General features: G+C 50.7%; 1 protein-coding gene across 4 annotated transcripts in view; it reads left to right on the top strand.

Annotated features, from left to right (window-relative positions):
- Nucleotides 1-22,354, top strand: part of LOC119372691 (stromal membrane-associated protein 1) — a 224,849-nt gene that overhangs the window by 143,508 nt on the left and 58,987 nt on the right. For all 4 annotated transcript variants that reach the window (XM_037643135.2, XM_037643140.2, XM_037643138.2 and 1 more), the window contains one exon: nucleotides 18,810-19,067. In XM_037643135.2, the coding sequence (XP_037499063.1) occupies nucleotides 18,810-19,067 (258 nt within the window). The remainder of the gene's footprint in view (nucleotides 1-18,809; nucleotides 19,068-22,354) is intronic.

The following is a 22,354-nucleotide window of genomic DNA, read 5'->3' as shown; positions in this document are numbered from 1 at the left end:
GCTAAGGAGGAAACACACGACAGAACCGAAGCAGAAGCGAAAGAAAGTAGTTCGGACAACTGCGATAACGAGGCACCCGAGATCGGACAAACAGAGAATGAATCTCACGAACCGCAGAATGAGGGCGAACTTGAGTGTGCGTTACTGCCGCCGGTATCAAACAGTTTCACTTCACTCCTGAGTGGGAACAGAGATAAGTTAGTTACTGAACAGTTAGAAGATCCCACCATTCAAGAGATCAGGGAGCGTCAGAGAACGAGTAAACCCGCCAGGAAAAACATTTCTTTCCAGCTGAGAAATGGCGTGTTGTATCGCTTATACAAAGATAAGCGCGGAGTGGAGCGAGACCAGCTGGTCGTTCCCCAGAAGTATCGCGCAGACTTACTGCGACTTTCACATGGCAGTTCGTGGTCGTGTCACCTTGGACACAGAAAAACTAAGCTGAGGCTGTTACAGGAGTATTACTGGCCTGGATGTTTCAAAGACGTGGAGAAGTTTGTGCGTTCCTGCGACACATGCCAGCGAGTCGGAAAGGCGCAAGATAAGTGGAAAGCACCTATGGTGCTAGTACCAATTATTACCGAGCCGTTTCAGAGGTTGGTGATAGATGTAGTCGGGCCACTTCCTGTGACCAAGACAGGATGTCGTTACATTCTAACTTTGTTATGCCCAGCCACTAAATTTCCAGAGGCGGTAGCGCTGCGTGAGGTAACGTCAAAGAGTGTTGTGGATTCGCTGTTGTCGGTCTTTTCGCGAGTAGGATTTCCTTCCGAGATCCAAAGTGACCAAGGCAGCGTATTCACTAGCGTTCTCACCACCTCATTCCTTGAGCGATGCGGCATAAAAATAGTGCACAGTTCAGTCCATCATCCGCAGAGCAATAGCGTAGAAAGGTGGCACTCCGTCCTTAAACGAGTCCTTAGAGGACTGTGTTATGAGAACAAGCGAGACTGGGACGAGTGCCTACCAGCAGCACTTTTCGCTTTGAGGTCGGTACCCCATGAATCCACTGGCTTTAGCCCCGCTGAGTTGGTTTACGGAAGATCACTGCGCTCGCCTTTGCGAATGGTGCGTGAAGCGTGGGAAGGGCACGGAGAAGACCCTACAGTGGTAGAGTTCGTTCTGAATTTGCTGGAGCGGTTATATAACGCTAAAGAACTTGTGGAGGCCAGCATGAAGTCAGCCCAGGCTCGATCCAAAGTCTACTATGATAGGACAGCTCGTCAACGAACTTTCCGTGTCGGCGACAGGGTGATGTTGCTAAAGACGTCAAAGCAGAATAGGCTCGAAGTGCAGTGGGAAGGACCCGCTGATGTAGTTGCAAAACTGTCCGACACCAATTACGTGGTGAAAACCCCAGGGAGACGTAAAGAGGTGCGCATTTATCATTGCAACTTAATGAAGCCTTACGTGCAAAGCGAGGCAGTAGTGAACATGACACTGAACGTTCCTGAAGAGATGGAGGACAACTTTGTTTGTTTAAGCGAAAGGAGGGGTAACGCTAAAGAACTTCTTAGAAAAACTGAGGAGATAGAGGAACTAAAGGAATCTCAGTTGTCCGAGCTCGGCAAACTAATAACGGAGTTTGATGACTGCTTCGTCGACAGGCCTGGCCGAACGGACTTGGCTGAGCACGACATTGAGTTGACCTCAGAGGAACCCGTGAGGTCAAATTGTTATCGATTATCTCCACGACAGAGAGGTATTCTAGATAAAGAAGTCAAGCGCATGCTCGAATTAGGAGTAATTAAACACTCAGAGAGCGAATACGCTTCTCCTATGATCTTGGTGGAGGCTCCGGGCAAAGAGCCGAGGCCCGTAGTAGACTATCGGAAGTTAAATGCTATCACAAAGGACCAGGTGTATCCAATTCCTAACATTGAAGAGAGGGTGGAACAGGTCAGTCGAGCAGCCTATGTGACTACGCTAGACCTTACTAGAGGTTACTGGCAAGTGCCCCTCACGGAGCGAGCCAGCAGATACGCGGCTTTCGTCACCCCAACGGGCAGCTATCAACCCACTATGATGAGCTTCGGGCTCAAAAATGCCCCATTTTGCTTCTCGCGCCTTATGGATAGGGTTCTAAAGGGCTGTGAGGCATTTGCCGTGCCTTACTTGGATGACATTGCGGTTTTCTCCGAGTCATGGACAGATCATTTGGTGCACTTAAGAGAGGTGTTCGGCCGGTTGCGTCAGGCAGGGCTTACCGTAAAGGCTGAGAAGTGTTGTCTTGCGAGAGCAACCGTAGACTATTTAGGTCACAACGTAGGTCAAGGTTTCAGGAAACCTAGTGAGATTAAGATGACCGCAGTAGCCGACTATCCGCGACCAAAGACAAAGACGGACGTTAGGGCATTTTTGGGGCTCACTGGGTATTACAACCATTACATCCGAGATTATTCCACCTTGGCAAGCCCCTTGACCGATGCTCTCCGCGGGACAGAACCGACGAACGTAGTCTGGGATGAAAAGAAGGAAGCTGCCTTCTTAAGCCTGAAGGCAGTACTGATTGGCCGTCCGGTTTTGCGAGCTCCCGATTACGACCGAGAGTTCACGGTCCAGTGTGATGCGAGTGATCGAGGCCTAGGTGCTGTTCTATGTCAGAAGGACGACGAGGGTAATGAACATCCCGTGCTCTACCTGAGCCGAAAATTGAGCTCTCGTGAGATGGCGTACTGCGCTTCAGAAAAGGAGTGCGCTTGTATTGTGTGGGCCATTCATAAATTGCAGTGTTATCTCGGAGGCGCCAAGTTCACCGTAGAGACGGACCATTGTCCCCTTACCTGGCTGCAAACCGCGACATCAAAGAACAGCCGCCTTCTGAGGTGGAGTTTGATTCTTCAACAATATCATTTCGACATTAAGTATAAGAAGGGCAAATTGAATGGAAACGCTGACGCGCTTAGCCGCTCTTTCTAAGCGATTCTGAGGTGCTCTTCCGAATGTCTCGAAATTGATATTTGAGGGTTTTTTTTTTCTTTTTTTTTTCGTGCAACTATTTGATTGTTTGAGTAATGTAGCACGTTTGGTTCCTCAGCTTAAGTAAATCCTGAGAGTTTTGAGTGTCAGCTTTTCGTATAAAGCTAATAATGAAAGTTTGTTTACCAACCCTCTTTTGGCCTGGTTTGCTCGGAGGTGGCCGAGTGCTTGCTTGCATGTGGTTGAGTTTCAGAGAAGCCGCAGAAGTTGGGTTGCAACTGACCAGACAATGCTTCAAGCGAAGACGAGCTTTCGACATTCAACGGTGGCGAATTTCGTCGACCCTTCGAGCAGCAGCGATGGCTGCTACCCTCCGTTTCTCCACTGGCGAGGGAGGAGGCTGTTATGACCGGCTGTCGGTGACGAAGCGCTGACCGGCTGTCGGTGGCGAAGCGCTGACCATGAGAATCTGCGGACGAGGCGTTCTCACACTGCCAGAACACCTGCATCCTTCCTCTACACGGAATTCCTGTGACGGCGAGTGACCAACAATGGACAGGATCTCGGCCTCAACAGTGGGACGGCAAAGCCACAGACAATGGACCACCTGGACTTGGCTTGGTACGCTGCCGAAGCCACCTGACGGGTATGTTTGGACGGGAGTCTCCGCTACCCTTTCGCTGCGTCGGGAAAAGATCTGCATGGGCAAGCACGAGGAACCTGTTCTGCTTCTCCCCCGCTGCTTGTCGACAACCGCCGGACTCTTGCCGCTTCAAGTGTGCCATGACCCCTCCGCGACAGTGAAATGGACTGTGCCATGGTGGGAGGTGTCATGTGTGTGATTGGTGGTCATCAAGAGGGAGGAGCAAAACTGAGGGGTTAAAACGACGGTGCTGAGTGAGAAATGGGGCTCTGAGCCCTCGGTAACAGGCTCATCCAATTCGCTCGTCGCTGAGCTCTGACCTTGTCACGATGTAAATTGAGTGTACGAAATGTGCCAGTAAACTTGTTATTGTTTTCCCATCTTGCTATAGCATCAGTTCCTCAACCCGGAGACTCGCCTACGCTACCAAACGGAGTCCGGGTACGACGCTGCCCTATCGTAGCAACAACGTGGTTGCCGATGAGGGACGGATCCAAATAACCGGTCGCAACAACTGGTTGCAGCGGTGAGATGGATCCACAAATACCCAGGCACGACAGTGCCTAAGAAAGATAGCAGTCATCGCCTGTGCGTCGACTACCGCCGTCTGAACGGAGTGACTCGTAAGGATGCCTATCCGCTCTCTACGATAAGCTCCATCGTAGGAAACCTGGGCGATGCAGTGTACATTACCCTGCTTGACACCTCGAAAGGTTACCTACAGGTCCGGATGGGTGAGCGTGACCTGTGCAAAACTGCGTTCACGTCCCACAGAGGGTTGTTCGAGTTCACTCTTATGCCCTTTGGTCTTTCCAATGCTCCTGCGACGTTTCAAAGGCTCACGGACTGCGTCCTCAAGGAAGCAAAGTGGTCATACTGCTTGTGCTACCTCGACGACATCGTGATTTATTCACGAACCTTCGAAGAGCACTTGGCCCATGTTGCCGATGTGCTCAAGAGGGTGAGGGCTGCTGGGATGACGTTAAATCCTGCGAAAGCCCCGTTAGCGCAGACCCGTATTCAGTTACTCTGGTTTACGCTGGGCGAAGGCTCCATTGAGCCGGATCGGGAGAAACTTCGAGCAACCCTGGATTTCCCTGTGCCCAAGGACGTATGTGGCCTTCGCTGCTTTTTGGGAATGGTTAACTTTTACCGTTCTTTCATTCCGTTCTGTGCCCGACTGCAGGCACCCTTGACCAAGCTCTTGGGTAAGTCTTGTGGGGATCACTGATAACCCTCGTCCACACCGGCGATGACAGCAAGCGACAACGGAGGCCACTGCGCATGTCCCTCGATGCCCAAAAGCTTCGTAACCAAACGCAGCGAGCGGCCAAGGGGGAGTGGTCGGTACACTTTCGTGGAGTGTGCTGGTGTGCGCGGCATGCGGTCCGCCGGGGCCAAGGTTAGCAGGACCGGCACGGAAGTTGTGCTCAGAAACTGTCTGTGAGTTGGTTCCATGTTTGCCCTTGCCGCTGTAACGTTTTCTTTAATGCCTTCTTGCTACTAATAAATGTTTTTTAGTTAATCCCACTGAGCGCGCATTTCTTGGAGTAGACGGCGGACCCCACAACTGGCGCCCAACATGTAATCGGCCGCGTCTACGACCAGCAAGAATGGAGGCTGTTCTCAAAAGTCTTCTTGAGATGATGGAGCGTCTGGATCTGGCTTCAGCAAGGTACTGCATGGCGCGAGGACATGCCGAGTCCGCAGCCTACCTTGCAGCGAGGGGAATGGCAATCTCGACCGTCACTGGTGGACAATATCTGGCGTCGCCGTTCGGGCAGCTGGAAATGCCGGCTGAAGAGCAGCCCGAGGGCCAGACGAGCGACACCCCGAAGGAAGAAGATGCCGATAGCGGTGAGGCTGAAATGGACCAGGGCGAGTCCGATTCCAACGGAGACGACGGAGAGGCTGCCAGGGACGAGAACGAAAACACCGCATTAGCGGCGACAGAAGACCGAAATGCCAGCAACGAGAATGAGGTGGCCTTAGTCGCGCATTCCAACGACAACGACGACTCGAACACGGGCGCGGCGGAAGAGGACCAGGTCATTGCGGCAAGAGTGAGTGGGCCTACTGAGATGCCAAAAGCTGCGGAGGCTGCCAACGCCGAGACACCTTTCTCAACAAGGCCTGAAGCAGCGACGACGACGGAGGCCAGGGAGGATGCCACCAAGAGTGCCGTTACGGGAAGGAAGAAGGCAGCCTGCACGGCCACAAAGACGACAGCTGAGGCGACTGTGGAAAACGAGGCCTTCTACAACCTGTCGGTGAGCGGTGTGGCCGTAACCACTCGGACGGGCAACCTCGAGGCACTTTTCGGCAAGCAAGGCGAGGGGTTGTTCGCAAAGGCCGTCACTGCGAGCAAGACTCCTGGCGTGCAACGTTGCGGCTTCATCACGGTGAGCACCACCGAGGAGGCGAACAAGTGCATCCAGAACCGGCACCCCAGCGAACTACACGGAAAGACGATATCGGTCGAGCACATGGAGCACGAGCCCGGTGGCTACCCTGCGCAAGTTCGAGGCAACGTTGGGAGCAATTGGGGTGGCAGCACCGCAGACTGCGGCCGACCTCAAGGGAGACCAGGAGGCCGCCACCAAAGCAAAGCCTGCAGCTGCCGAGGACCTGCAACGAACTTTTTTGTTCAGGGGGGCAATGTGTGGGGATCACTGATAACCCTCGCCCTCAGTTACTTTCTAGCCTCAGTATGCTAACTTCCTTAGGGCCAGTCAGGGCTGGGCAAAGATACTTTGAAATAGTATCGCGATACGATACACGATACTTCTGGAACAATTGTATCCGATACGATACTTCCCAATTGTATCTTACGATACTTCGATACATTTGCAAATTTGCTCTTGTATTCATATAATGAAGCAGGAAATGCTTATGAACAGAAATCTTTACTCGGAATTTTCTTAACTTTGACCAACTTTGTTTAATTTTGAGAAAATATCTATTTGTGTCCCCAGATTTCTATCTTAACTTGCTCAAGATATATTAGTTTCATTCCGAAACAACTCAGCTTAACATGAGAGCTCTATATACGCTGCGCTGTCAGTGGTTCTTGTTTGACACTTTTGTAATTAATGGGCGCCGCTTCTCTACTTGCCGACCAGCTAGCGGGTTGCCATCTGAAAACAAGAACGTCAATAAGAAGCCTCCGCACGATGGCGCAAATACCGCTGTGCTGTTCTACCTTGTCCGTAAGCGTATTACAGTTTTCGCATTGCCGGATCAGCCGAAATTCAGCAACAACGCTGGTAGCGACATTTTTTTGATGACTCTTCATGTTTACATTGAGGGCTTAAAACTGCAGTGATTTTTATATTATCATCTGGCGTAAAGCATTCGTTATCAACATATTCACTAATGTGCAATCTTTTGAAATTTCTTCTCCGAGAGAACTTGTGCCGTCGAGAATTCTCTCAGCCGTATTGTGGTGATACAAGTCGTTGCAGGATACCACTGCTGTTCACGCTATTGTTACATATAGCTCCGACTGTCTCGTGATTTGCAACAGCGAAAAACTTTACGGTGACCTAAAAAAAGAAAACCAATATATCTTAGTCATATAGCAAGGCGGTTCGGTATCAATCACAGTGAATAGGTTTACAGGCTGTTTCACGCAACTGTAGAACCAAATATCGAAAGAAGTGGTTAACCTCGACTTAATGAAACCAGTAGTGTATGTCGTGTAGTGTTCATTATAATACGTTTTATATTATGCTTCATTGGTCGGATTAGCTGAAATCAATTATGCAGCATTTTTAATATTCATTTATGACCAAGTGGGTGCCATCAAGTCGTAGAAGGCATTCCAAAACGACCGGTCCAGTTTTTGGTGGTGGCTTACATGCTGCGTGATAATTTTTTTTTATCGATTTTAAAAGAAAGCGCATCAAATATTAAATGAAACCAAGTGACTGCACCGCTCGTGCGCTACCGTACTGCAGCGCTCTCAAACGTGCTTAGAGCAAAACAACCGGTGCACGAAATGTCAGCATATCGAGGACGACGGCGTTTCCTTGCCGTGTGAGGTCGTCAGAAATGTTGACGCACTGTGAAGCCGATGCATAAAGCCGCGGCCGGTCATTTCGCCATGGTCCACACGCCGGTTGTTTTGCTCGAAGCGCGTTTGAGAGCGCTGTAGTGTGGCAGCGCACGAGGACAGTCACGTGGTCCTGTTTCGCAGGCTTTCTTTAAAAGCGGATGCAAACGAAGGACAACAAAAATAGCACTCATGCTGACAATCAAATTATGATGAAAATAACCCCTTGAATAATTGAGCAGGAAGAACAAAGATACAGCACGCCAAGATATGTTATGTTACGTAACTGCTTGTTCTACGGCATCTAGCATCAGCACCGGTGGAGCGACAGTTTTTAGAATCTAATTTGCATATAAGTCAATCTCATCGTGTGTAAGTCAAACTTACATCCACGAGATCTCTTAAGTCGCTGTCGTGTGAAAACCGCGAAATGCAAAGAAACCCCATTTTTGTATTCTTCAGACTTCGTAACGAAGCACCACGCAAGGGAAACTTCGATAGCGACACTGTAGGAGCATCAGAATTTTCGTGAAAGGTGCCGAACGCGTTGGAGTACGTAGAACAGTGCACTGTTTATGAGGAAGTGTCATGGCGCCGACACAAGTAAAAAGAAAGAAAAAATAGCGAGAAAGCGAAGTTCAACTGCGCGTAGACGTTCGCGGGCTTGTTTTTGTTGAGATCGCGCGAACGCCACCACGTGACTGTGCTCCACCAATAGGGACGCACAGACCTCATTGCCTGCCCTTGCTGGAGAACTCTGGCAGATATATAAAAGAATGTCACTGTCGTTAGTTTTATTCAAGTAGCTTAGTAGCAGCAGTATCAGCTTGAGAAGCTTACTCGTAGTTCAGCCACCGTTAATTGTTTCGCTCGGTGTTGTTTCTATAGCAGTATCTTGTATATTAAGATACACGATACATTATTGAATGTATCGAAAATACAGATACAGATACTCGTGTTGCGAGACATCGCGATACAGATACAAGATACCCAAGGAGTATCTAAGATTGTATCTAAGATACATGTATCTTCGATATTGCCCAGCACTGCAGCCAGTGCTCGCAAAGAAGTCGGCCCCGCCCAGTTTGCTGCTAGTGTTTTTTGTTTTATTTGAATGCTCATGTGTATTTAATACGTTCTTTTTTGTTGTGTTTTTGGCAAATATTCAGTGTCATTTTGTTCTCTTTACTTGTTTTCACCTATTATTTCTCGTGCCTGCGGAAGGGGTCGAGAATATTGGTGCTTACGCGGGAAGAGAGGGACGAAGGACGCTTTGTGCCTTCTATCGCAAGGCGCATTGGGAGAGGCCCGAACTTCGAAGCTGTGTGTGAGTGCATATGTGCGTGGTGCATCTGTGCATGCCTGGAAAGAGTATGCGTGGTGAATTCACCTCATCTACGTGTACACTCGGGGCACTGACCCGCTGATGCCGGACAGACCAGCTGTGCTCTGCTCTCGGCTGTCGCCGAGAAGAAGCCTTGCTGCCCTTTCCATCATGGCTTCTGTGCGAGGCCAGCTGAGATAGCAGCTATGCCTGCTCTCTGCCGACTCCAGGACGCCTCGCAGCCGTTTCGGTTCGGCCTCGTTGATTCCAAGAGAAGGGCCGGCTGTCCCAGCGAGGTCTCCCGTCATTCCAGCCGGGAACTCGGGGTCTCCGCACTGCCACCGAAGCGACGTTTGTCGGACTCGCAGGCCAATTGCTGACAAGAGCGATGAGCCATCAGTGAGCCCGTTCCCGGTATGAGGACTTCAAAGAAGCCTCCTGCCTCGCACTCTGGCATCCACCCTCCTGGCAATATTATGCTCCGAGCGCCTCCCCTCCGCACCGTGGACGCTCTGTCGTGCAAGCATCACGAACACTTGCTTTAATTTCCTTTACCTCCCTTCCTTAGCGCCATTTTATAATATCATGTGTTTCAACTGTATTGTCTTTAGTTATTGATTCCTCAAATTCTAATGTACTTTTTTTAGCATCAGTTACAGGGCTGGACTAAGGTTAGGGGTTGCTCATAGGAGTGTCCTTTCAACTGCATGGGTGACGGCCGGCTGCCTTTTCAGACCGGTAAAGGGCAAGTTTAGGAGAGGGGGATGTGGGGATTGAGGCTTGCCCGTTGCCATTGCATGGGTTTTTCGCCTAATTCTGCTGTCCACATGTCCCATCATGACTCTCCTCTCCTCCGTGGTTCTACGGCGCTGGCCGAGCGGGGGTGACGTTAACCTCCCCCACCCCGACGCCAGTTCTCGACCGTGGCGCTACACGCTCAAGTCTCGCGTCTCACGTCTCGCGAGATATTTGGCTCAGCGGGGGAGTCAGAGTCTCTCTGGACAGCAAGGCCGTACCTATCGAAGCCAACGCGAGCGGAGTTTGCCCTCGCTCGAACGATCGGGCCCTGTGGTCACTGATCGTGAGAGCACGCAGCGTAGTCACGAGGGACCGTTTCCCTCAGCAGCATGTCGCCGTGAGCCCTTTTGCCCGCGGAGACGTTCTAGCGGCACCCTTTGTGTTCTATTTTCACCCGTGGCGTGGTTAAGCCTGTTTTGCTTCTCCTGCCACCTTCGGGAGCGGGCATCGTACTGCATTTGTGGTGTTGCCGCAGGCAATAAAGTGTTGCGGATCTTGAGAGCAGTACTGTGTGCTTGCCGTGCTGCGCTAGGCGCCTTTGTTGCGCCCGAACGCACGTGCGCAGCGGCGCGCTAGTTCACGCGAGACGACAGCAAACGTGGCCCTGTGGCTCCCTAAATCCAAACCCACACTAGTGGCCTCCTGTGAGATACGTGCACACTACACAGTCTTAGCAGCGGATGGAGGGGCGTTGGGTGGTCGCCTAATAAAAGTGTGCAGTATGGTTACAACAGCGCTACGCTTTCTGTATTGTACGCATGCATTTAGCATGATAGCGTCAATGCAGCGAGGTTTCTTGGCGCCCGTGACCAGCAACGCTGAACACCGCAACGGCGGTCTGCTTTCATTTTTACAAAGCGGTGTAGGCGCGTGGAATTGCACAATTAGGCGGCAGTGATCGGTGGCCATTAAGTTTGTCACTTAAAGGAGCACTGACACAAAAATTTTGCACCTTGTTTTTTTTGTTGCAATAGATAGCTTATGATCCACTTATCACGGCTGCAAACCTCGTTTGCGCAAGTGCGCAACAGCTATTTATTTAAAGACGTTTTTACAGCGCCCAGTCGCAGTTTCGGTTTCAAAGAGCACCGAGCTAGGCACCACTACTTCCGGAGGACGGGTAAACACAGCTGGCCACGTGACCACGCAAAATTGTGACGTAGGCGACGCGCGAGAACGGCCGATGTTCTGCGGCACCACGCCGTTGCGGCAGGCTTGCCGCTAGTGTGAGCGGGCCATAACATTTGCCAAATGGCACGACGAGCGAACAGCGGAAGGGAGCACAACCAGCACACGCAAAGCCGTAGGCACGGAGGAAGAAATGGCAGGTAGCACAAGCGCACAAGCGCAAGGGCACAACCAGCAACCAGCCAACACAAACTCGTGACGTAGGTTTGTTTACATATTCACCGCGTTGATGTCGGCGTCGCGAGGTGCTCGCATCTTGCTCATTCGCGCGGCATGCACTTTAAAATTGATTTTAATTATGTTCTAGACTATATTGGCCCTTGATATTTCGTAGACGTTGTGTATGGCTCCACATACATCTATTTCACTCATTATCTCGCCTTTGAAATTTTGTGTCAGAGTTCCTTTAATAAAAGCGTGCAGTAGGCTTAAAGTAGCGCTGCTTCCGAGCAGATAGCTGAAGATACTTATTGTGATAAGATTGTCGGCGATAAGCCATGCCGGCGCATTTGTCGGCGGCCGCCACCTCGCCTTTGTTCTTTCACGATGCTTACACGCAAAGGCGTCGCCGAAATTGTGCGGAAGTCTGAACCAGTGATCAACCGATCTCCGCACTTCTCGAAAAGACGGAAAACCTTTGGCGGTATATTGTGTGTCAGGAAGTTCAGCGGCACAGTAAAATTTTATGGCAGAAAAAGTTATCGCGGTACGCACTATGCGGTAGGCATAGGGCGAATCACTACGGATTAAGCGGTCAGTGAATGCTCTGGGCTCTATGGGAGTCGGTCGGGAATTCCTCGCAACTATGTTTTAACCATTAGTATGTTTAAAGCGGGTACATATTGTTATGTTGTTGCTGTCATCAGCCTGGACGGTTTGATGTAGCGCCACAAGATGGCGTTCTTATCGCTTTTATAATCACGGAAATAAACGTGCTGCTGGCCGCATACGTTGTGGGAATCGAGCGCGCCCACCCCTTTGGCGCCTCGTTCCCCAGCTAGCGCGTGTGTTGGGCTCGCGCGGCTCGAGCGCCGGGGACCGCCGTTAATCGGCGGTATGGCGACCGCGGCGGCAGCGCCAGCCATGCGTCGCTTCCCGGCGCGCGGGCATGCGTCCGGGCATGCCTCGACATGCTCACATGCTCACGCCACCAAGCTAGCTTACGTCACTGCGCAACGCCGTTCCTCATTGGCCGCCAATGACAACCCCCCTTTCCCCCTTGAGCTCGCTTCTGTCTGGCGCGGGCTTGCCCGCGTCAGCGTCAGAGATGCTCCCAGGCTAGCACGAGAGGTTGACGCGCTGCTCTAGCAGGCGGCTTCTCGTTCGTGTGCCCGACCGCTGCCCTTTGTGTGGTAGTCTTAGCGCCGCTGGCAAGCGTACTCGATCGGTCTTGCGGAGTTCCCCTTACGGCCTGCAAGCCTGTGAGTGTCGTACTGTGCTGCATCTTGGGTTAATAAACCCGTTGTTGTTGTTACCCTGCCTCGTGCGTGGTTTCTGCGCCGTGTCGGAGAAAACGACGAACCCGGCCGCAGCGTCGTCGCACGCAGCGGCAGTGGAGAACGTCGCGTCCCTGCACGGTCGCGCTCGTAGGTAAGCCTAGTGCAAACCTATCACCACAACGTCAGTCAGCATTTGGACTGAGCCTCGTGTGGGTGCTGTCTCGGGAAAACATGACAACTGGCGACGAGAGATAAAATCTGAGAGTTGGGCACGGCAGAAAGCACCCGCGCCTGGATTCAACAAGAATGTCGTCCGTGGGCAGACTGGAAGCGTTCGACGCAAGCACAAGTGAGTGGCCGGAATATCACAAGCGTGTTTTGCTTTACTTCGCTGCGAACGATGTGGCCGAGGATAAAAAGAAGGTGGTATTCCTGACAAGCTGCGGCTCAGCAACATACTCGTTGGTACGGAACCTACTGTCGCCTACAAAACCGACTGATGCGACACTTGCAGCTATCTTCGCGGCCCTCGGCGCACACTTCAGGCCCAAAGTTTCCGAAGTGGTCGCAAGTTTCAAGTTTTTTTTCGAGGAAAAGGCACGAAGGCGAGGCCGTTAGTGACTACGTAGCTGCACTTAACAAGCTAGTAGATGATTGCAACTTTGGCGCAGTGCGTGAGCGAATGATGCGCGACCAGATTGTCTGTGGAATTAACGACTCCGGAATGCAGACTCGCCTTTTGGAAAGTGCAGAACTGAACCTGGAAACGGCGAAAAATATGGTCATGGCGATAGAAACCGCAAGAGACTCGCACATGCCAGGCGCCCCGTCCGTTTCTACAGATATGGTACAGTCGGCAAACTTTGTAGAGCGGCCAGCAAGAGAGATGACGGAGCTAAGGTGCGCCTGGTGCAGCGGCAAACACCAGACGACGCGCTGCCGACACCGATACACCACCTGCTTCAAGTGCGGTCAACAGGGCCACCTCGCAAGGGTTTGCAAGACAGCTGCGTCTAACGGAAGGAATGGGACTGGCTCCCGCTCCGTGCACAACATGAATGAACTTTCCGAAAGAGAGCCGGGACAAGGTGAGGAGTACACCTTGTGGTCTCTTCGTGCTAGCGGACCGGAACCCATGAAAATTGAAGCTCTTGTCAATAACGTGCCAATAGTTATGGAACTGGACACCGGGGCCAGTGTTTCGATAATAAGCGACGCGAAATTTAACGCCCTTTTCCCAGGAGAGCCGTTGGAACATACTGACGTGCGGCTCAAAAGCTATTCTGGGGAGCTGTCGGCCATATTGGGAAAAATGACGGCCACAGTAAAAGTCGGCACGCAGGAGGCAACTTTGCCGTTATTAGTTGTGAGCGGAGCGTGCCCGACACTTTTCGGAAGGGACTGGATAGAAGCGTTCGGTATTACCATCTTGAAGCCGTTAGACGTGAAAACAATCAGCAACGTTGAAGGCCTGGTCGAAGAATTCAGCGACGTTTTTTCGGACAAGCTTGGTACGATGAAGGGAGTCCTGGCCAGCATAACGCTACAAGAAGGAGCAAGGCCAAAATTCTTCAAGGCGCGACCAGTGCCTTTCGCGCTTGTTGACAGGTATGTCGAAGAGTTGCAGCGGTTACAGCGCGAAGGCATCATACGCCCTGTAAAGACGTCCAAGTGGGCCGCGCCAGTAGTTCCAGTGGTGAAGCAAGATGGTAGACTACGTGTGTGTGGCGATTTCAAAGTCACTATCAACCCAGTCACGATCACTGAAAGTTACCCGATTCCCAGAATCGAAGAGCTGTTCGCCAAACTGTGTGGCGGTAAGAAGTTTACAAAACTTGATTTGAAGGACGCCTACCAGCAGATAAAGCTAGATGCGCAGTCGCAGGAGCTAGTTACTATTAACACAGTGAAAGGCTTGTTTCAATTCACAAGGCTTCCGTTCGGCGTCGTTTCGGCGCCCGCGTTGTTCCAGCGAGAAATGGACAATTTGCTGAGCGACCTTCCGCACGTCGTTGTCTACTTCGACGATATCCTGGTGACAGGAAACACTGACGACGACCACTGGAGGAACGTAAGCCAAGTTCTCAAGCGCCTACAAGATGCCGGCTTGCGCCTGAAGTTGGCAAAGTGCGAATTTATGAGAGACCGCGTTGAGTACTTGGGACACGTCATCACCGCTGAAGGCTTGCATCCCAGTCCCAGGAACGTTGAAGCCATCCTTTCGGCACCAAGGCCACAAGACGTGAAAACTCTGCAAAGCTTCATGGGGTTGATCAACTTCTACCGGAAGTTCATCCCTCGCTTGTCGGCGGTACTCAATCCATTGAATGCTCTATTGGTACCAGGTACACCGTGGACCTGGGCGCCACTTCAAGAGGAAGCCTTCAGAGAAAGTAAGCAGCTCTTGGCATCTGCGACGACATTGGCGCACTTTGACCCAAAGAAAACCACAGTGCTTGTCACAGATGCGTCGCCATATGGTCTCGGCGCGGTTCTAGCCCAGCGGGAAGCGTCGGGAGAAGAGCGGCCAATAGCCTTCGCGTCCAGAAGCCTGGCCACAGCTGAGAGAAACTACAGCCAGCTCGATAAGGAAGCCTTAGCAGTTGTGTTCGGAGTAACGCGTTTTAAGCAGTACTTTGGGGACGGCGATTCGAGATAGTAATCGATCACAAGCCACTTTTGGGGCTTCTCGCGGCAAATAAGCAGATTCCAGAGTCTTGCTCACCTCGACTACTCCGCTGGGCACTCTTCCTGTCGGGCTATGACTACGTGTTGAAGTACAGACCTGGCTGATGGTCACATTCCGCACGCCGATGCACTGAGCCGACTTCCGCTTCCAGCAGCTGATATTCAAATCGAGAACCCGCCGGAGATTTTAGATGCGAAGTATCTTAAGGTCAAGCTCAATCCGGCGGTGGTGGTGGTGGTGGTGTGCGGCGTGACCACCCTCACTGCGCATGTGCATACCCACTCCACATACCTCCTCTCCACTTCCCCTCACCATTCCCCCTTCCCCTCTACCCCTCTCCCTTCCCCTCTCCACTTTCCCTCTCCTATCCCCCTTTCCACTCTTCCTCTGAAACGCGGGCTAGACATGCCGAAATTCTCTCCTGCACAACGCCGCGATGAGCTCGAGCGCATGCGCGTCCCCTCCCCTTCTCTCTCCTCTCCTACGCTGCCCCCCCCCCCCCCTCTCGCCCGCCTGTCGACCGCGTTCCCCGCTCGCCCTGTGAGAATTAACTGCCAGGCTAGATGGAAGACACGACGCGCGTAGCGTCCCTCTTCGCGTTCCACGACACGAGGTCGGTAGCATGCCCAACGAACGCCAACGGAACGCGATCGTGCAAGTGCTCCGGCTTCGCATCGCCTCATGGTCCCCTTTAGCGGGAGATGGCGTAATTTTTTATGCTCCAAGGGTGTTATCCCAGAGTGTTGTCAGCGCAAGCTATTGCTGCCGCTACGAGCAAAGACGCGCTGCTGTCACGTCTTCGCGAAGCGCTTTGGGCTGGTGGGGGACTTCCCCTAGAAGCTCCATGGAAAGAGTACGCCACTCGCCTTCATGAAATGAGTGTGCAGAGTGATTGCATTCTGCTAGGAAGCAGGGTGGTTGTGCCTGCGTCTATGCAGGTCGACGTGCTGCGGCTGCTACATGAAGGGAATCCAGGAGTGGCGAAAATGAAAGCAATGGCCCGTAGCCATGTCTGGTGGCCAGCCATGGATGATGACATCACGGCAGCAGTGCAAGCATGCCGCACCTGCCAAGAAAATCAGCGATTACCGAGACGGGTGCCAGTCAAGCCATGGCCGTTCCCGGAGAGACCGTGGTCCCGGATTCATGTTGACTATGCTGGACCACTGAGGAATGCTTACTTGTTCATAGCAGTCGACGCATACTCGAAGTGGATAGAAGTGTTCCCCGTATCCAGTCCGTCGACTGCAGCCACCATTGGTTGCCTGCGAAAAATGTTTGCTACGCATGGACTCCCTGATGTAGTCGTATCTGACAATGGCCCAGCGTTCGTGAGTGAGTAACACAAGATCTTCCTGCGTAGAAACGGCATCCGACAAATTCTTGTACCACCGTACCACCCAGCATCTAATGGAGCAGCGGAGCGTGCAGTGCAGACCATTAAACAAAAGTTGACGCAAGCGCAGTCAGGGGATGATTTGCACGTACAGATAGCGAGAATTTTGCTGACATACCGGACCACTCCGCATGAAGTAACAGGTTGTAGTCCCGCTGAACTTCTCATGGGCCGGAAGTTGAAAACGGCATTGGATTTACTACGGCCTGACTTGCGGACCACGGTGATGTCTCAACAGATCTCCCAGAGTCTCCGGGTCAACTGAGGATCGGCAGGAGCCGTAGCCACACCACCAGGAACGACTGTTTTCGCTCGCAATTTTCGTCCAGGTCCCGCCTGGGTACCGGCAACGGTGGAAGCGGACAAGGGGTACGCGGCAGTGCTACGGCTACCAGATGGCCGCCAATGGACACGGCACCACGACCATGTGCGGACGGTGCCGTGGCAGCCTGAGCTGTCAGAGTATTCTGGGCGTTCCCACACAGACCCTCCAAATGCTTCAGGCGTGGAACCGGCTGGGCCTCTGGATGCTGCGGGTGCTACCGCGCCCTACGAACCAGCAGACACCGCCGGCACCACTGCAACTACGGGGGCTTCGTCTGGGGATGTCGAGGGCACATGTGTCTCCAGTGATCCGGGTGGTTGTGCCAGTGCGCCGGGGGATGCCCCGAAGCCAGTGACCCTTTCTCAGACTCCAATTCGCCGCAGTTCGCGCGTGCGGAAACCAGTTATGCGTTACGTGCCCCAGTGATCAAGTTGAACACTGTGCTTGCGCATCGAAGTGCTCATTGTGTTTTTTTTTTGTTTTTATTTCTGTTTTTTTTTTTTCACTTTTTGTTAAGGGAGGAAGGAATGTTATGTTGTTGCTGTCATCAGCCTGGACGGTTTGATGTAGCGCCACAAGATGGCGTTCTTATCGCTTTTATAATCACGGAAATAAATGTGCTGCTGGCCGTCAGTCAGCATTTGGACTGAGCCTCGTGTGGGTGCTGTCTCGGGAAAACATGACACATATTGATGGAGGTTTGACTGTAGATGGCATAGGATGTGGATTATGATGTTCTTGAAGTTGCACTTCCTGTCACTAGTTTGTAGCTTAGGTACGCACATGTTGCATGATGTGATCATCTGCTTTATAGATGTATCTTGCTGTGCTGGAATAAAAATTTCACTTGATATTCAGCACTCGTCGGTTTCTTTCATTTTCGGCTTCGTGTGTGTGCTGTTTTGTGAAGTCTTGAGACAGCTGCTCTCGGAACAAACGGACATAGTCACGCTGTTGTAAATATATTCTGAACAGCTTTTACATGACGGTGAGCTTGCCAGCTGAATCTTAGAATTAATTGCAGTAAACATGAGAAATAACCCAGTAGAATGTCGATACAGCTCACACAAACACTATAACACATACAATGTCAATACAACACACACAAACGGCATCGCTGACATTCGACTTGCCATGGGAGTCCTGAGGAACGAACCACACTACCATTCCTACGGACCTCCCACAAGAGCCGACAGTCCACCGCTGCACCAAGTCCCAAAAGTAATTCTGTGCTTGCCTGATTTATCTTAGCACCACCAGGTGGCCCCAGCTGTCTGGCTTCTCACGTTTACGGCTATGGCAACCCAGTATGGTAAAGCAAAGAAGTGTGCGAACGAACTAAACTTCTCTCATTTCAGAGGTTCGCGTGACGATGCGATGCACTTTGCAAAATGTGAGTAAGCTTGGCTACTTTGGCAGCAAACTCAGAAAAAAATGAGTGTAGTTTGCAGCCGATGCTCGCTTAGCTTGTCCGGTGCAGCCGAGCTTTGGGTCACTGCTCATTGCGTGTAACTCTAATGTGGTGTGACGTCACTAAAACTGTGGTTATGCTGCCTACACAGGGATGTCTGTGTCAGTCTCGCTAGCGATGGGTCTTGATCGTGAGAATGAGCATTTAGACACACTTTGGAAGCAAATTAAAATATTTTCTAAATGTTTGCCATGTCCAGCACTTCGTGCTGACGGTCCTTGCATGCAGAAGAAGCATACAGGGGCTCTTTTTAGCCTCAAAGTTTGGTTTAAGCTAACTATTACACGCGGTGCCATGATGAGAAAACAACTTTGCACGGGGTATAAGCACCCCCACCAGCTACACAGCTTGAGCTACAGGCTTTTAAATGAAGCATTTGCAAAGTTTGAATGACAGTAAGTTTGTATAACTCGAAAATAACTTGCCCTAGCAAATAGGCCTTCAGTTGAATTTTGGAATTTGTTGACACTGTTACATGGATTTTTGTCCTCTAGAACATGGAGCTAATATTTGTGACTGTGTGTGTAATGAGCTGTTAAATAATATGCTTGATAATGGTGCAGATATTGATTCATCCGGAAGTGGACCAGTGCCAGAGGAAGACCCATTTGATGAGTTCCTAAGTGCTGCCCCGGTTGCAACTGCTGTTTCGGCATCATGTCCTGAGAAGGAAACAAGCCTCCTTGGCCAAACTGCAGAGCGACGCTGTGTACTCACCAAGGAGTCAATCTTGTCCCTGTATGGCACCTCACAGCCTCCAGCCTTCTCTGCACCTTCTGCTGGAGTGCCCATGCAGGCTGCTGTCTACGGAATGACACCTGGTGAGAAAGCATGCACCAATTGTATGGAGACCTCAGGCAAATTTTTGCCATTGTTGTGACTTTCTAGGTACACTTGCACTATAAACCAAATAGCAGTGAAATTATTGTCATTTTTTTTAACTGCAATGTGGCTTTGAAGTAATAGGTATCAACATCCATGATTTTCACTGTCTTGAAAGTTAAGAATAGAACAGCCAAGCCACTAATTCAACTTTTTATTGGGCTAATCTAAAACGGGTACCACACAATACAGAGATGGCGACGAGCATTGTTGTCGCTCTTGGGAAATCTGACTTGTGAGCCAAACAAATCGTGGCACAGAGGCAGCACAACCCTGCCAGAGCTTCTGCAAAATATTGACTGAGACTCGCAAGAATTTGTACATGGTTAGGTTTTAGAGGGAAGTCGCAACTAGTGACTTTATTTCTTGGATACTGGGAACCTATGTAGTCGTTGGATGTTGTGCCATTTTATTCTGTGCTCTGTGGAGTTAAAGCGTAATAATGTGTGGACTAAAGGGGGGAGGCTACCTTCGAAGAGCAACTTTTTTGTTTGTTGAGATATCTTAATGAAATTTTCAAGATAGACTAATGGCAAAGCCATTTGAATAACCAGAGTTTCTTGCAGTTATGTTAACTGGTTCCCAAGTTACAACCATGTGTCAGAATAGTCCACATGGGTTCCTTTGTCTGGGCCTGGAGAAGTTTGAAAATGTGCTAGCACTGTGAAATTCACTATGAAGTTTCCTGGATGGATACCTTAGGGCAAGAAAGAGCCCTTTTTCTTCAATTTCTTTGCTAAAAAATTTTAGCAGAGCACTGAATCTAGTGTTGCTCATTTGGCTTTCATCAATGAAATTTTAATTTATTATTACAAATAACAGACACAACATATTGAAAAAACTGCTTTGTCTTGCCCTGAGAAATTTATTCAGGTGTGTAATAAAAAAAAAAACCTGGTGGAAATTGGATTAATGGTTCCACAGATATCTCTCGACTAAGCATCCCCACCAGCCAAAAAAAGTCATTTCCAGATAATGGGCAGGACACTGCTGCAGGAGAATCTGTTGCTGGGCCTGTTGGTACATACGTGAAGAAACGAAAAAAACCAGCTTATGGATGCGTACACAAGAAGAGAAGACGACAGACACTCGCTGGGCACTGCTGCCCCTGTGCCCTGCCCCCAGAAAGGAGGTAATGGGTCATACAATACATTGGTTAATGAGGAGCAAGGACGACAAATTCAATTGGGGGACACCAGTGCACCCCCCCCCCCAGCGACTCGAATACTGGAATGTCGGCGAAGAGGAAGAGTCCGAAGGAGAGCCGGACCGATGAAAGGTTGATGCCCTCGAAGAAGTGGCTGCTGCTGCCAACAGCACCTGCAACCACTCGTGGCTCCATCGAGGTGCAGAGACATACCCTGTCTCTATGGGAAGGCGTCCAGCGACTCTGTCTCATGCTGTCAGCACCACGCATGAAAGGGCTGTTCGCGGCACCCCCGCCAGATTCCTTGAAACCTGATCAGGTTGGAATGGCGGGCTCACTCGACCATGTGCAACAGGTGCATTGGCACGTACCAGGAAAATGCGTAGCCCTGTGCCCCCAAAAAGCAACGATCCCGGGAAGAACTTTTTGGCTGACAGGAATAAACCCAGATGCGTCTGCCATGATGCATTCCAGGGCCGGTCGCAACACTGTTCATTTCGGTCGCTGAAGCTTGGCGAGTAAGCGCACCTGTTGCTTCCGGTTCTTCCACAATGTAATTTTGACGTCACGAAGCTTTCACAACTCTCAACACAAATAAGAGGGACTGAATGCGTTTCAACGATATGAACGCAGCCTCCAGAGATCCGCTTTTGGAAGCACATCTCGGAGGCTATGCATGAACTCTGATTGCATTAGCCCTCGAATTAGGTTTTATGTGGCCACCCGTCTAACGCACCTGTAAAGGTTGGTACGCATTTCCTGCATCGCTCTCAAATATCTGGGACCCGTTCATATGCAAGTTGATACTTGTCAAGATTTTTGTGTTGTTCAAATTTCTTCCAGTTTCTTTCTCTTTACGCTGGGAGTGTGCTGGTGGGTTCAGTGGAACGACATGGTCAAGAGCGCGATGACATCACGGCTTGAGTCTTTTTGGAATAACTGAATGCGCTCTGCCGAAATGGACATCTCTAGGCTTGTGCAAATAGTAAATTTTGGGTTTGAAGTGAATTCGAGGTGAATAGTAGTTTGATCGAATCGAATTGAATTCGAATAGTATATATCACATATTATAAAGAAAAGGAGCATATTTGTCATGACCCAACTAACCTGCACAATACTTCTTAAAACTGAAACAAGGCATGTGTAAATGTCATTCTTTTTGGTTCAGAAGGAAGTGGAAGCAACTTTGAATGGTAGCAGGATTAGACTTTCAGTAGAATGCAAGTGATAACCTGTAAAATATGTTACGTTTTAAAGGGGCCCTGCAACACTTTTCGAGCATGCTCAAAAAGCGCTGCCGATCGGTAGTCGAGGCTCCCGAGAACACGCGAGCCAAATATTATAGCGATGCGCACGGCCTGGAATTTACAATAAATTCTCAAAGTCAGCTGAAAATCGCTCCCTCTTCTCTCGACAAATGATGTATTAGACCGCAAAATATGACACGATTGTCGGCAGTTCCACCATTGGCTGATGTTATAATCACGATAACACCCTCATTATTACTTTCGTTGTTAATTTTGAGTTCAATAAGTAGATAATATGTATGTTTATGTTATGTTATCGCGTTAAAAACACCGAACAAACATTAATATTAGCACTTCCGGTCTCACCGACAGCTCGTCTGCTCGTAGTTGCGTGGTTCCGTTTTCTTCGCCATGCGCAGTGCCGAAAACGTGAATATTTCTGTGCTTTTGACCATCGCCGGTTGCCGTTGAGAGTGGCAGCCGTTCAAGTGTTGCCTCGTCAGCTGAGAACTGCATCGTCGGCACGTTCTCACGACCGACCGAGGCACGAGCGCAGCGTGTCTCTGATAACAATGCTGGCGTCCGATAATGGCGGCGCTTCGGGGTCGTCTGCCAGTGCCGTCTTACGAGGCGGTGTATCGGAGTGTGGGCCGAAACCGATCTCAGCTGTCATTCGTTCCAAACGAGCGCGCAGGTTTGCTTCCATGGTTGGCAGAGCGATGAAAACACTACGGCGTTCAAGGTGCACACCCAACATTACCAAACCGACGCGCAGTTTTCAAGCACGCGCGATACACAGTGCGATCGACTCCGCTCGACGAGAACGACGCAA

Source organism: Rhipicephalus sanguineus, chromosome 10, assembly GCF_013339695.2.
Source record: "Rhipicephalus sanguineus isolate Rsan-2018 chromosome 10, BIME_Rsan_1.4, whole genome shotgun sequence".
In the NCBI taxonomy this organism is placed as follows: domain Eukaryota; kingdom Metazoa; phylum Arthropoda; class Arachnida; order Ixodida; family Ixodidae; genus Rhipicephalus; species Rhipicephalus sanguineus.
Note: the sequence above shows the minus strand (reverse complement) of the source record. Positions and strands in the feature narration are given on the sequence as shown.